Below are 15,258 nucleotides of genomic sequence, written 5' to 3'. Positions count from 1 at the left end.
CTCGGGCTCATGTGGCACCACTCACTTATTCACTGCTCCTCAGGTTGTTTCTCTCCCACACTTGCTAATACACACAACTGCATCTCACTAGTGCACCTACGAGCAGCAAGTTCAGGGAAGAAACAAGCTATTGGAGGAGTATTGGGAAGATGAGTGACTGGGCATGAGCCTGAGCACCAGCGCACGAGCAGCGTGAGACCAGCAACTGCAGGCCAAAAGTCTGTCCAAGTGCTGCTTCACCTGTAATGCTTCACCATTAAACAACTGAGCGAACATGGAGGAGCTGGAGAATCTAAATTATTTTTCAAATATACCTATAGGAGTACAACAAACAGAAAAAAAAATTATGTGCAATGTTTGCATCCAATGATTATATAACATGGCGAACTGTGCATCCCTGTTACAGCTTTTTGGGTGTAATATTTTCAAAACCTACTGCCATTAGAGGGATAGTTGAAAAAGAAATTGCCTCCAAGGATATGCAAAAATTTAAATAAGGGTACCCAAAAAATGTTCAGTAAACACTTGTACATGGTTTAAATTGAATCTATATTCCCTGGTTTAGACTTAGTATGTCTCAGTGAAAAATCTTCAAATCTTAATGATCAGAGAGCCTTGGTATTGTTTGCCCTACTTACACATATCCCTATAGTGGGTGCTGCGCTGGACCAGATGCCTGAAGACAGCATTTCAATGCTTAAAAGACCGCACAGACTCTGGGCAACTATCAGCATAATGAATGGCAAGAAGTGTTCCTTCATCACCAACTTCAAAATCTTGCCATTAATTGTAAAACAATCTTTGCTTTGAAAAACCATAAATGGCATAGTTATCGAAAGCTAAGATCAATGTTTATTTCCAAGTTTCGTTAACTACTACTTCAAAATTCAAGCAACCATCTGCAAGAATCACTAGACTAATCAACAGAAATCTCACTTGATCATTATTTGGTGAACTCTCTTGGAACATGTCTGTACATGGTTACGCATTTGTTACGCATAGAATTAGGCTAAACTGTAATAGTCAACCACTGCCGTCCCACACCTCCCATATAGTTGAATTATCAGACATTGACTGTCAAATCTTAAACAGTAACTTGCATTTTATATAGCACCTTTAGCTTAAACTCAGCCCAAAGCACTTTACAAGTGCCTAATCAGTTGAATATTGATACTAAGAGGAGATGTGAGGATTGGTAATTGAAATCTTGATTAAAGAAGATAGATTTATTTTTTTTTTATTAATTCGTGCGACATGAGAGTCACTGGCTGGCCAGCATTTGTTGCCCATCCCTAGTTGCCCTTGAGAAGGTGGTGGTGTGGGCTGACCGACACCCTTCATGTGCTGTGGGTTGACCCATAATGCCTTTAGGAAGGGAATTCCAGGATTTTGACCCAGCAACTGTGAAGGAACGGTGATATATTTCCAATTCCAGATAATGAGCCGCTTGGAGGGGAACTTTCAGATGGCGGTGTTCCCATGCAACAGCTGCCTTTGTCCTTCCAGATGAAAGTGGTTGTGGGTTTGGAAGGTACTGTCTAAGGATCTTTGGTGAATTGCTCAGTGCATCATACAATAGTGCACACTGTTCTACTGAGTGCCGATGACGGAGGCAGTGGATGTTTGTACATGTGGTGCCAATCAAGCAGACAGCTTTGTCCTGGATAGTGTCATTCTTCGAGTGTTGTTGGAACAGCAAGTAGGTGATATTCCATCACACATGTATCTTAAAGGAGAAGTGACAGGCAAAGAGGTTTAGAGAAGGAATTGAAAGAGTTAGGTGACTGAAGGCATGGCCACCAATGATGGGGTGAAGGAAGTAGGGGTTGCACAATGAGCAGGATTAGAAAAAGGAGTTTCAAGGGCTTGAGGTTTGAATGTGAACGTTATGATTATGTTCACATGATTATGTTCTTCTCAATGGACGGCATGGTAGCAGCGTTTAGCACTGCTGCTTCACAGCTCCAGGGACTGGGGTTCGACTCCCGCCTTGGATCACTGTCTGTGTGGAGTTTGCACAGTCTCCTCATGTCTATGTGGGCTTCCTCCCACAGTCCAAAGATGTGCGGGTTAGTTTGTTTGGCCATGCTAAAAATTGCTCCTTAGTGTCTGAAGATGCATAGGTTAGGGGATTAGCGGGTAATATGTAGGGATATAGGAGTAGGGCCTGGGTAGGATTGTGGTTGGTGCAGACTTGATGGGCCAAATGGCCTCTTTCTACACTGTACGGTTTCTATAAGTAATTTTAAAAATCAAGACACTTGTTTTCTGGAAACCAACATAAGGCAGGAAGCAGAGGGATGACAGCTGACTGAACCATAAATGCAAGTTAAGATACTGACACAAGAGTTTGGATAAGGTTGAGTTTATGGAACATGGAAAATATGAGGCTAACTTGGACAGTAATCAGAAGGTAACGTAAGCATGGATGAGGGCTTCTGCAGAGATGGCGACAGGCAATATTACAGAGAAACAAGATGAAGATATGGGCTCGGAATCTCACTTCTGGGATTGCAAACAGTTTGAATCACTTTGTGAATGTGATAGAAGATAGAATTTAATGAGGGTAAGAGAATAATTTACTTTTCTCAATGTTTAATTAGAGGATATTTTCACTCATTTACGGCTGACTACTAGGCAAGCCAATTGACAACACAGGTGGTAAAGGCCAAGAAAATTGGGGCTGAGGTAGAGTTGGGCATCAACGCCCATGTGGAACCTAATGTCATATCTTTGGATGTTGTAATCATTATGTCAATAAGACATGGAATAATTAATCACAAAATCAAGGGACTTGCATACAGAAACTTGTTATTCCAACAAACCCATTTCACACCTGGGACTGTCCAAGTCCATTTCAAAAGGAGACAATTGACAGGAGATTGGACAGCACTCATCATTTAAAGCTTATACCTCTAGTGGAAGGTCTGCCCAGATTTCCCCGATGGCTTCCCAACATAAGATCTTCAACATGGATGGTAAATCTTTCAAAAGCTAATGGGGTTGGGACAAACTACAGGCAGTTCCAGACACTAAATAAACATCCCTTTTGAACAATTTTGCAGAAGGAAGGTCACATGACTTGAGGGAGCATTTTGAAATCCCTATATTCCTTTGAGAACTGAGAAACCTTCAATCTGCTCAATCAACAACTAATCAAATCACCTATAGCAGGACTTTGAGCTGACCATCATCGTATCTCAATTTCTCAAACCCCTTTTGCTTTATGAAAGTCTTTGATCATCACCTGCCAAGTGATCTAAGCAGAGATATCCCATCATGCTGCATTGTGATTAATTTCAAGGAATGCATTGCTGTCTCCATCCAGGAACTCATCTGTACTGAATTCCCAGCAAGGGAAACACCGACTTCTTCCAGACTTTAGAAATCACGTATGTGGTACTTTTACTGTTGTAATCTATCATTGTAAAAACTCCTTTGTTCTAGCATATGTGTGATGTGTGTGTATGTCATATGCATGTGTGCGCACATCTACGTACCTGTGTGCACAAGGTTGTAAATAATGCCTCCCCCTCCACCAGTTTAAATGTGAAATAAACTAACCATAAACAGAGTTTGCTGTGTGTTACCTATAAAATTAGACCATACAAACTTAAGGTTTGGGAAAACACGCTTCAGCCTACTTTTAACAAAAAGTCAAAAACACTATGCTTACAGATAAATAGGGAGATGATTAAAAAGTAGTTTGCCTCTCCCCTGTCTGTATCATAACTCAGAGGCAGCTTGTAAATGAGAAATAATAGGGAGCCAAGGGGAGATTCTCTGGGGACTCCCGAGGTAACATTGTGGAAGTGGGAAGGGAAGCAACTGGAATCAGCAGGAGCAGTCTCAGCTGATTCTGCTGGCTGCTTTTCTGAGGCAGCAGAAAGTGTAGACAGAGTCAATGGATGGGAGGCTGGTTTACACAATGGATTGGACTTCATTCACGACCCTTTGCAGTTTCTTGCAGTCTTGGTTAGAGCAGGAGCCATACCAAACTGCAATACAACCAGAAAGGATGTTTTCTATGGTGCATCTGTAAAAGTTGATGAGAGTTGAAGTGGACATGTCAAATTTCCTCAGCCTCCCAAGGCAGTGGGCTTTCTTGAATTTGGCTTCGGCATGGAGAAACCATAACAGATTGTTGTGATCTGGACAATTAGAAACTTAAAGCTCTCAACCATTTTCCTTTTGACACTGACATATCCTCCACTATGCTTCCTGAAGTCGATGACCATCTATTTCATTTTACTGACATTGATTATTGTCGTTGCATCAGTTCTCCAGATTCTCTCTTTTTCCTATACTCCATCATTGCCTGAGGTGTCATCAGCAAACTTGAAAATTGAGTTGGAGGGGAATTTGACAAAATGGTCATAAGCGTATAAGTAGTATAGTAAGGGGCTTGAGGACACAGCTCATGGGGTACCAGTGTTGAGGATAATCGTGGAGGAGGAGTTGTGAAGAAAAACAGACTGGGTTTATGTTTGCATTCCAGGATGAGCCTGGAAGTGAGCAATTTTGCAGTGGAGAGCAGAGCCTATGCGCGGCTTAATATAGTCCAGCCAGATTTGGGAATGAATGGCTAAAGCTGTTGTGTACCATACCAAAGATGTGCAGGTTAGGTTGATTGGTTGTGCTCAGAAATTGCCCCTTAGTGTCCAGGGATGCATAGGTTAGAGGGATTAGTGGGTATAATATGTAGGGATATGGGGATAGGGCCTGGGTGGGATTATGTTTGGTGCAGACTTGACGGGCCGAAGGGCCTCTTTCTGCACTGTAGCGTTCTATGGTTCATTCAAGTCTGCATTCCTCAGGCTTAAGGAAATGAAGATAGGTGAAGTATTAAAGGGAAGCAATCAAGGACAAAAGTAGAGGTGAAGATATAATTGAGCAGATTGGCTATTTTGATTCAAGTATGAACTGCCAAACACGGTACCAGAAGGAGCCAGCATATTCATCTCCCCTCTTCCAAAAGGAAAGGCAAAGTAAATGAAAGAAAACAGAGAAAATGAACTAAGTTATTACAAATAAACTTGTGGCCTTGCATTTATAAATGGCAGCTACCCTGATCTGAGCAACATAGTTTCACAGCAGTTTTAATAACATAGCTACAAATGTATTCAAATACATTTCAACCAAATGCAGTCACAATTTCAACAACTGACACAGACAATCCTCCCAACAGTGTCTGAATTCTCATTTTCTTAGATTCTAGTTAGTACAAGAGATCTTTACTGCATGGGGTGGCCAAAAGATGCCTGTTTAGGTTTTTATGCTTTGATCGTTCTAAAATCCAGTCTTTCAAGGCCAGTGTGAAGGATCTTGCATAGTGAGTGCTTATCTGAACATTGCAAATACATGTTATATCTTTTCTGTAATTTATTCATACTATTTAAAGAGGAAGACTCACCAGTTCCGTTTAAAAACCACTCAGCATGTTACTTTTAACATCCTTGATTTCTACTTTAAGGTTTTAAAAAAAGTGCTAATAATATTAATGGTGCACTTGCAAGCAAAGAAAGATCAATGTTGAAAGCACAAAGAAACTAAACATAGCCAATTAATATATCATTTTCTACTGCTCTAACGAATCAGAAACATTGGTTCTCTTCTCTTTTCACAGACGCTGTCAGATCTGATGAGAGTTTCCAGCATTTTCTATTTTTGTTACCTTCCAGTGTGACGTGTGTAGAACAGTGTGCCCAAAGATGTCAGATTGGTTGAAACAAAGTTCCAGATGCATTTAAGGGAAGGCGAGATAGGCTTATGAGGAAGAAAGGAATAAAAATTTGTTGATAGTGAGATGAGGTAAAGTGGGTTGATGCTTGTACAAAGCATAAACAGAGACCTATTAATTCTGTTTCAGTGATACTAAATTCTAAATAATTCAATGGACCTCTAGTGACTATGACTCCTTCCATTTGGTTTCAGCACTGAATTCAAGAATTATCTTTGATCACGGCTGTACAACCTGGCAGTGGTTGTCAACAATCATGATTTAAATAGTAAAATGGTAAAAGCTTCCTGTTTTTTGTGTTTTTCAAAAAGAAAATGGCAGTAAGATGCATTAACATTTCCATTTCATTTAAGATAAAATTGAAACCAAGTTAAAGTCAGTACAATTTGTGTCATAAGTTCCAGTGGTTTTGATTTAGACCATTATTGTATTGCATTATAAAACATTAAATTTTTTATAAAACCGATGCATGCTGCCAGCTAATAAAGAGAGTGAAATTTCATACAGACAGACCTGGCATTCGGTTATTTAAATTAAATGCATACTCCACCCTGTAACTAATTACTTCAGAGTTCCAGGACAGTTGAAATATCATTTCCCAATTGTTGTTAAATCACATGACAGGCGTTACAGTTTTCAGAAACAACGTTTTAACAATACCTTACCACTTCACCCCTTATGCACGAGGAGTTAAAACACTCATCTTATAATGCCAAAAACATGTTGCACATGATTTAAATTGAGAGATAGATTGATAAATATGCTCAAACTTAACAGTCCAAACATTTTTTAAAAATCAAAATTTTCGCTTGCTATAATTTGTGCTGCAGCCATTCTTCATTAATTATTCCTTCTACTGACTTGTAACATTCATAACAGGAATGATATCAATAATGCAGCAAGTCTCAACCAAAAATCTGGGTGGCAAAACGCACTGAATTTTTACAACATACAAGTTGTATGGAGTTTCACCTAAAATAACTCAAATTCCAATGATTAATACAAAGACTATTTACATATGATTTACACATGAGAACACAATACAGACATAGGAGGTGGGAATTTCGGTCCGCATTTGTCCCAAAACTGGAAAATCCCAATGAAGGTCAATAGACCTTTGCATGATGTGCCCTCCCCTCCCCACCCACTACAATTCACGTGGCAGGTGGGAGAGAAAAATTCACCCCATTTCAATTCAGAAGCAAATTTTATACATCAATTCCTGATTCCAGTGGATTTCACAATCAATGCCTCCTCTGACACAATTACATTATACCACAGAGCAGAAGTTTACAACACAGCGAAAGACTATTTTACCCATTAATATTGGTCAGGTTTTTTTTTAAGAATAAAACCCATAATCCTATTCTTTTCCCAATCACCCTTTATTTTCTTAAAGTCATAGAAAATGTATGGCACAGGAAGAGGCCATTTGACCTCCCACTTTTGCTTCAAGTAAAAGACATAAGCCTCTCCCTTAGCTCCTCCCTTTGGTAAATCATTCACTAGTCCAACAACTTACTGCTGTAAAGAAAGAATTCCTAACTTCTCTCTATTCTCTTCTCACAGGTGCTGTCAGACCTGCTGAGATTTTCCAGCATTTTCTGTTTCAGTTCCCAGCATCTGCAGTATTTTGCTTTTATCCTAAATTTTCTCCTCACTGTGACCACTTTAAATTGAACAATAATGACACCCCAAACATAGAAAATAGCTTTAGTTTATTCATCCCATCAAAAGGCATCATAAATATTTTAAAAATTCAAATCTCCCTCCTCAAAGTTTGCTTTCACTGACCACTTCTGTTAACACATTCTGTTGTATTACCTTTATGCCACAATCAGCACCTCTTTTAATCTTCAACACTGCTTGTTAACACTTTTTTTGTTTTATTCTCTAAGTGTCTGTGCAATCTCTCCTAGCTCACCTTGGACTGATCTATTTTGCTCCCCAAACCACCCCTTTTTTCACAGATGCCGCCAGACCTACTGAGCTTATCCAGCATTTCCTGTTTTTATTTCAAATTTCCCCTAAACTGTTTCAGCTCTAACGAAAATAGTTCCAGAATATAAAATCCTCCCCCACCCCCCAGCCACAATCTCTTACCCTAACATCAACATGTGCTACGATTTCATGGTCATTTATGCAATTGGCTGTTCAAATTCACAAAATGTCCTAAAAAATTGTGTCATATAATTATTTTGTGCTCCATTCCCCAACTTATAAAGTATGATTCAGCTTTTAATTGCTTTGAAACTTTCAGAGACAATGCTTGAATTTGTAGATGTATAGCACCTTTCTGCTTAATATATGCTCCAATATTTGTTTCTTTTTTCTCCCAAAATATAACTTACACTTTTCCACTTTAGGTTGTATCTGCATCAGTCAGCCCATTCTGTTTGTCTATGTCCACTGAAGTGTCCCCCTTCTTTGTGTCATTAAAACAATCTGATTAACCAGCTTTGTCCAAAGCCATGTCATCTACTTATAACTAAGAAGCCAGCACTGATCCCTAGTGCACATCATTCTCAGTCCTTCTCTAAATAAAAAATATCCATTTGCTTTAACTCTTCTCTTTCCCCTCAACCAACTTTCAAACCATAACTGGTACATGGAACTTAGAACAGTACAGCACAGGAACAGGCCCTTTGGCCCACGATGTTGTGCCAAACATGATGCCAAATTAAACTAATTATTTCTGCCTGCCCTTGATTTATATCCTTCCATTTCTTGCATATTCATGTGCTTACGTAAAAGCCCCTTAAACACCCCTATCGTATCTGCCTGCACCACAGCCCCTGGCAGTATGTTCCAGACACCTACCACTCTGTAAAAAGCTTGCCCCTCACATCACCATTGAACTCCCTACCCCCTCACTTCAAGTGCATGTCCCCTAGTATTAGACATTTCAACTCTGGGAAAAAGATTCTGCCTGTCAACCCAATTTATGCCTTTCATAATTTCTATTAGACTTCTATCAATCTGCCCTCAGCCTCTGCCGTTCCAGAGAAAACAACCTTAGTTTGTCTAGCCTCTCCTTATAGTTCATATCCTCTAAAATCATATCCTAATCACACTACCCTTGTCCAATACTTCTCTAAACCAATCTCCTCCAATGCCTCTCCACCTGACCACACATATCTCCTCCAATACCTCTTTACCTTTGTTCAACTGCTTGGGACTCCACTCATTGAGTTTCTTTATTGTCTAGATGTTACCAGAGAATTACCTACAATGGTTTCTCTTCTTGCTCCCACGTGGTTTATCTCTGGTGTCTGACAGTTAGTTGTATCACAGTTGCAGTTTTCATGTGTACTGATGACATCCAGTGACATAACACCATTCTCTTAATTCTTCCACAATCTCTAAATTATCAGACTGCTGAATGAACAGAAATTTCCTCCACATAAATCACACCTAAAAATTGGTAAAACCAGATTTTGGTTTCTGCTACTAATCCCATTCCCTAGCCACCGATTCCACCCGTCTCCCTAGTAACTGACTAAGTTGAATCTGAGTGTTCATAAGCTTGGTGACATATTTGACTTAGATGACTCCCATGAAAGACAGTTTCGATTATCTACTGAACAGCACATCAGTACAATGAATATGGACAGGAAGAGAAAATAAAATCTGCAAGCCTCACTACTCAGTGATCAGCGGTTAAAAAATACAATATAAACCGCAACTTGATTACCCAAAAAATCCTCAAGGCTCAAATTTTAACCAGAAAAATCAATGAATATTACTCACAAAGTTCAACAGGCTCTCAATGTTATTTTCAATCAATGGAATGCCAATTTGTCCCAAGGCTACAGACAGGATAACAAAAAAGGCGCAACAACTTGTCATCTTCTATAGCTCAAAGTTTATCCAGTGATTATACAAGTCATGGTTGAGGTTATTTCCTTATCTGTAATGAGCTGGCTGCATCACAGCTGCTGCAGTACAAATCTCTCACCATCTGAATGCAGTCCCATACATGTTTTTCTGCTTGTTTGTGAATATTCCTACAGAGGAACTTGTTTTCCAGCACTTAGGAATATAGCACAGCCACAAAAATGAGGTATGAGAAGGCAGAGTGGTCACCTGGACACAGCAGCAGAGGATTCCGAGTAACAATGGAATGTTACATCAGTAAAAAGAACATGGCTAGGAGAAGTAAATAAAATCTGTAGCTGACAACATGCAGTACTGTCTCATTCTGTCTGACTGCCTTCCTTGCACTGGCTATGCTTTACTGAGATTTGTTAGAAAAGTCAAATTTAAGAACCAGATATTCTTTCTTCCTCTCATTACTGATTTATTATTGTCACATGTATTAATGTAGTGAAAAGTATTATTTCTCGCACACTATACAGACAAAACATACTGTTCATAGAGAAGGAAATGAGAGAGTGCGGAGCATGGTGTAACAGTCACAGCTAGGGTGTGAGAAAGATCAACTTAATCAAGGCAAGTCCATTCAAAAGTCTGACAGCAACAGGGAAGAAGCTGTTCTTGCGTCGGTTGATACATGACCTCAGACTTTTGTATCTTTTTCCCAAAGGAAGGACGTGGAAGAGTGAACGTCCAGTGTGTGTGGGATCCTTAATTATGCTAGCTGCTTTGCTGAGGCAGTGGGATGTGTAGACAGAGTCAATGGATGGGAGACTGGTTTGCGTGATGGATTGGACTACATTCACGACCTTTTGTAGTTTCTTGCGGTATTGGGCAGAGCAGGAGCCATGCCAAGCTGTGATACAACCAGAAAGAATGCTTTCTATGGTGCATCTATAAAAGTTTGTGAAAGTCGTAGCAGACATACCAAATTTCCTTAGTCTTCGGAGAAAGTAGTTGGTGGGTTTTCAGGGAGGGAGAACCAGGACAGGTTGTTGGTGATCTGGACACCTAAAAACTTGAAGCTTTCAACAGTTTCTACGTTGTCCCCATTGATGTAGACAGTCTCCTTTACGCTTCCTGAAGTCGATGATAGTTTTCTTCATTTTGTTGACATTGAGGGAAAGATTATTGTTACCACACCAGTTCATCAGATTCTCTCTGCCTCGTCATTGTTTGAGATCTGACCCACTACGGTGGTGTTGTCAGCAAACCTGAAAATCGGAGGGAATTTGGCCACACAATCATAGATGCATAAGGATTATAGTAGGGGGCTGAGAACACAGCCTTGTGGGGCACTGGTGTTGAGGATTATCGTGGAGGAGTTGTTGTTGCCTATCTTACTGATCGTAGTCTGTGAGTTAGAAAGTTCAGGATCCAGTCGCAGAGGGAGGTCCAAGGCTCAGGCCACGGAGTTTGGAGAGGAGTTTCGTGGGAATAATAAAAACCATAATTTCTTTACTTTTAGTGGGACTTAAAAATAAATGATTCATACCAAACCTTCAGTTCTGCCCACCGGTGCGGTTATACTTCAGGTGTAAGACAGACTACTGACGTAGAACCATAGAATTCCTTCACTGTAGAAAGAAGCCATTCAGCTCATTGCACCTGCACTAACTCTCCAAAAGAGCATCCCACCCAGGCCCTCCCTTCTGCCTTATACCCGTAATAATGTGGAGATGCCAGCATTGGACTGGGGTAAACACACTAAGAAGTCTCACAACACCAGGTTAAAGTCCAACAGATTTATTTGTAGCAAACGCCACTAGCTTTCAGAACTGGCTGTTCCTTCATCAGGTGGGTGAGAGTTCAGAACTCCCACCCACTTGACGAGGGAACAACTAGCTCCAAAAGCTGGTGGCATCTGCTACAGATAAACCTGTTGGACTTTAACCTGGTGGTGAGAGACATCTTACTGTGTCTATCCTGGTAACCCCATGCATTTACATGGTCAATCCAGCTAACCTATAAATCTTTGACTGTGGGAGGAAACACAAGGAGAACGTGCCAACTCCACACAGATGCCAGAGCTCTACTGCCCCACCCACCAAGGAATCACAGCAGACCAGGGGTGGACAATGGAAATATCCATCGACTTCGGGCAAGAATTACCAATCTTGCTTGAGCAAGACCGTAAAATCCTACCCCAGACAGTCACCCGAGGCTGAATCAAGCCCAGGTCTTCTGGCGCTATGGAGTAGCAATGCTAAACACTGTGCCACCATAACAGCCCGGGTGGACTATTTGGCCACATGATGTATCACAGTTAAGCCCAACCTTCAACATATACATGCTCTTTGCAGCACAGATCACTGAACAGCAGCTACAAAAACGCACTGGCTGAATTTTTTCCCTTCCCCATCTTGAAAGACAACACTAAAGCATCAGTACATTGCAAATGTTTAAGTTTATTAATAAGGCAAGTAGGCTTATATTAACACTGCAATGAAGTTACTATGAAAATCCTCTAGTCACCACACTTTGGCGCCAGTTCAGGTACATGTAGGGAGAACGTAGTACAGCCAAAGCACCTAACCAACATATTTTTCAGACTGAGGAAAGAAACTGGAGCACTTAGAGGAAACCCACAGACATGGGGAGAGCGTGCAGACTCTGCAAGGCAGTAAACCAAGATGGGAATCGAACCCAGGTCCTGGCACTATTAGGTAGCAGTGCTAACCACTGTGCCGCTCCAAATGTTATGCACTTGTTCAAAAAAGGTTGCGGGCTAGATTGATTGGCTATGCTAAAATTGGCCCTTAGTATCCTGAGATGCATAGGTTAGAGGGTTTCATGGGTAAATGTGGAGAGATATGGGAGTAGGGCCTGAGTGGGATTGCGGTCGGCGGAGACTCAATGGGCTAAATGGCCTCTTTCTGCACTGCAGAAGTCTGTTTTTATGACGACTTGAAGTCTTTTGGTGAAGTGGCAAAAGGGTCAATGAGGGTAATGCTGTTGATGTTGTTTACGTGTACTTTCAAAAGGCATTCAATAAAGTGCCACATAACAGATTTGAGAGAAAAATTATACCTCATGGGGTAGTAGGAGCATAGATACAAAACTGACTGAATAATAGGAAGCAGAAGGTATTGATCAATGGATGTTTCCCAGGCTGGAGGAAGGTTTGTAGTAGAGTTCCCCAGGGTTGGTATTGGAACCCTTGTTTTTCCTTTATATATTAATGATCCAGATTATGATATAATTTCAAAGTTTGCAAATGATATAAAACTTGGAAGTATTGTTACTCATGAAGAGACCAGTGAAGCATTTCAAAAGGTACACAGACAAGTTGGGGGAGTGGACAGATATGTGGCAGATGAAGCTCAATGCAAAGAAATGTAAGTGAAGCATTTTGGAAATAAGAACCTGGAGAGACAATATAAAATGAGCAGTAAAATTCATAAAGGGGGTGTAGGCGGAGAGATCTGGGTGTATGTGTGCATAGATTGCATAAGCAGATGGAAAGCAGATAATAAGGCATATAGTATTCTGGGCTTTATTAATAGGAACATGAAGTACAACAGCAAGGAGGTTATGTTGAACTTATACGAGACATTAGTTAGACCTCAGCTGGAACACTGTACAGTTCTGAGCCTATGGAACGAATGAAAGCTTTTAGTTGTAAGAGTCCCTTTAATAATGGTGGAATTTCCTTCAGGTGAATATTGGAAAGTTACAATGGAAATTGCACCATTTATATGGCCATTTTTGCTGAAATTAATACACAACCTTATTTTCTATTAATTTATATTGGAATGTAAAAATGGGCATGAACAATCAGGGTCCAAGAAAAGTACCAAACTTTCAGAGTATTCCTTCTTTAAGCATGAAAATTAAAAGTGTCAAGCCAGCTAGCATAACATGTTTAAGAAGCTGCAATCACAAAACATTTAATTTGTTAATGTGACTTTCACAGATCACTTCCAAAGGAAGCAAAAACAACAGTGTAAGCTTCAAGTCAGGGTAAATATATAACCAGCAAAATTACATGAAATTTGCATGTTTGACCCCTTAGCCTGAGGGCAGAGACATAATGAGAATATTTAGCACTCATGAGAATATTTAGCTACAGTATCATTAGGTGGTTTAATGCATTTGGTTCCACCCTTGCTCAAGACCGTAAAATCCCATCCCAGACAGTCACCCAAGGCTGAATCAAGCCCAGGTCTCATTTTAAGCCATGAATTTGCTTTACTCCTGATTATGTGCGTCTCTGGGTGCAGATACGCAGGAAGAGGCTGTTTCACAACGGTTCAAGATTCTCTAATGTCCTGACAGCAGTTAAATGCATGAGACAATAAACATACATACATAATGCAGTAAATATTTGACACATCACTATTTATTAATACATCTTAAAACAGGGCACCACCCAAGGGGATGTAACATCTTAAATCAGAAGGCAGCCCAGGAAAATAAGCCTGTTATTCTCAGCCCTAAATCGATTTTATAAACCCTCTTATAAAAAAACTTTAATAAATCTGTTACTCAGCTATATTTTACAAAACAATTCATATGGGTGAATGAACTTTGAAAATAATTCCATAGTATTAAATTTCTCCCATTTAATAGCCAATCCTTTCAAAAGGCAAATTATGTTCTAGCTTTCACCGAACAATTTCTCAAACTTTAATACAATTGTTTAAAAATCTTAACCACATTGATTTAAAGTCCTATTTCTGGTATTAGACATCAGGTTCCAAAGCCTGGGTGAAAACGGAAATGGTGCTTACAGATAACGTTTAAGCAATGAGTGTAGAGCAGCCGCCAGCTCTTCGCTCAGGGAGTAAAACAATTGGTGTAACACTCAACACAAAACAGTCTATAACAGTTTTCTCAACCGAGCACAGTTCACCACCATATAGTGCTGGCCACTAAACCCCAGCCCGTCACAGCTCGGCCCCTGCCCACCTCAGTCCTAAGGAGTCTCACAGCACCAGATTAAAGTCCACAGGTTGGACTTTAACCTGGTGTTGTGAGACTTCCTACTGTGTTTACCCCAGCCCAACGCCAGCATCTCCACATCATGACCCCAGTCCCTCACAGCTCAGCCCCCTGCCCACCCCAGTCCCTCACAGCTCAGCCCCCTGCCCACCCCAGTCCCTCGCAGCTCAGCCCCCTGCCCACCCCAGTCCCTCACAGCTCAGCCCCCTGCCCACCCCAGTCCCTCACAGCTCAGCCCCCTGCCCACCCCAGTCCCTCACAGCTCAGTCCTGCCCGACACACTCAACTTAATTGAAAGCCTCAAATTCACCTTAAGTTGTGACTTGGACACTTTTCCACATTTGTCGACATCCAAGGCTGTGAACGCATGCCAAATAACTTTCAAGAGCTCATCTCGAAGCGCCATCCTATCACTCGCACGTCTCTCTTTCACTCCGCTTCTCCGGTCAGTGACCGCAGTCTCCCAGTTCAGGAACCCACCCCTTCCGCATGTCAGTTACCGGCTCGGCGCAGTTCACATTCCCAGAGAGGGACTCCACCCACCAAATAACCATTCTCAGCACACAAAGAGACTCATTGTAATTCCTTCAGTTGCAAAAAAATGTACAGCTCACCAAAAAAAACAAAGCGCAATAACTAAAATTATACGCAAATGTACGTTGTGCCTGAGCAGAATTCAACTTCAGCGAAGTATGGGG

The 15,258-nt window shown here is 40.9% G+C and overlaps 1 protein-coding gene across 1 annotated transcript in view; it reads right to left on the bottom strand.

The window, feature by feature from the left end:
* The window catches only part of swap70b (switching B cell complex subunit SWAP70b), a 145,262-nt gene extending 130,232 nt beyond the window's left edge, over positions 1-15,030 (bottom strand). Inside the window, exon 1 of the mRNA XM_080190225.1 lies at positions 14,871-15,030. Coding sequence (XP_080046351.1) covers positions 14,871-14,966 — 96 coding nt within the window. The 5' untranslated portion in view covers positions 14,967-15,030. The remainder of the gene's footprint in view (positions 1-14,870) is intronic.
* Between the last annotated feature and the right edge of the window lie 228 nt (positions 15,031-15,258).

Source organism: Carcharhinus amblyrhynchos, chromosome 6 (genome assembly GCF_965287045.1).
Source record: "Carcharhinus amblyrhynchos chromosome 6, sCarAmb.v2.hapA, whole genome shotgun sequence".
Taxonomy (NCBI): Eukaryota; Metazoa; Chordata; class Chondrichthyes; order Carcharhiniformes; family Carcharhinidae; genus Carcharhinus; species Carcharhinus amblyrhynchos.
The sequence above is the reverse complement of the archived record's forward strand: the minus strand, read 5'-3'. Positions and strand labels throughout refer to the sequence as shown.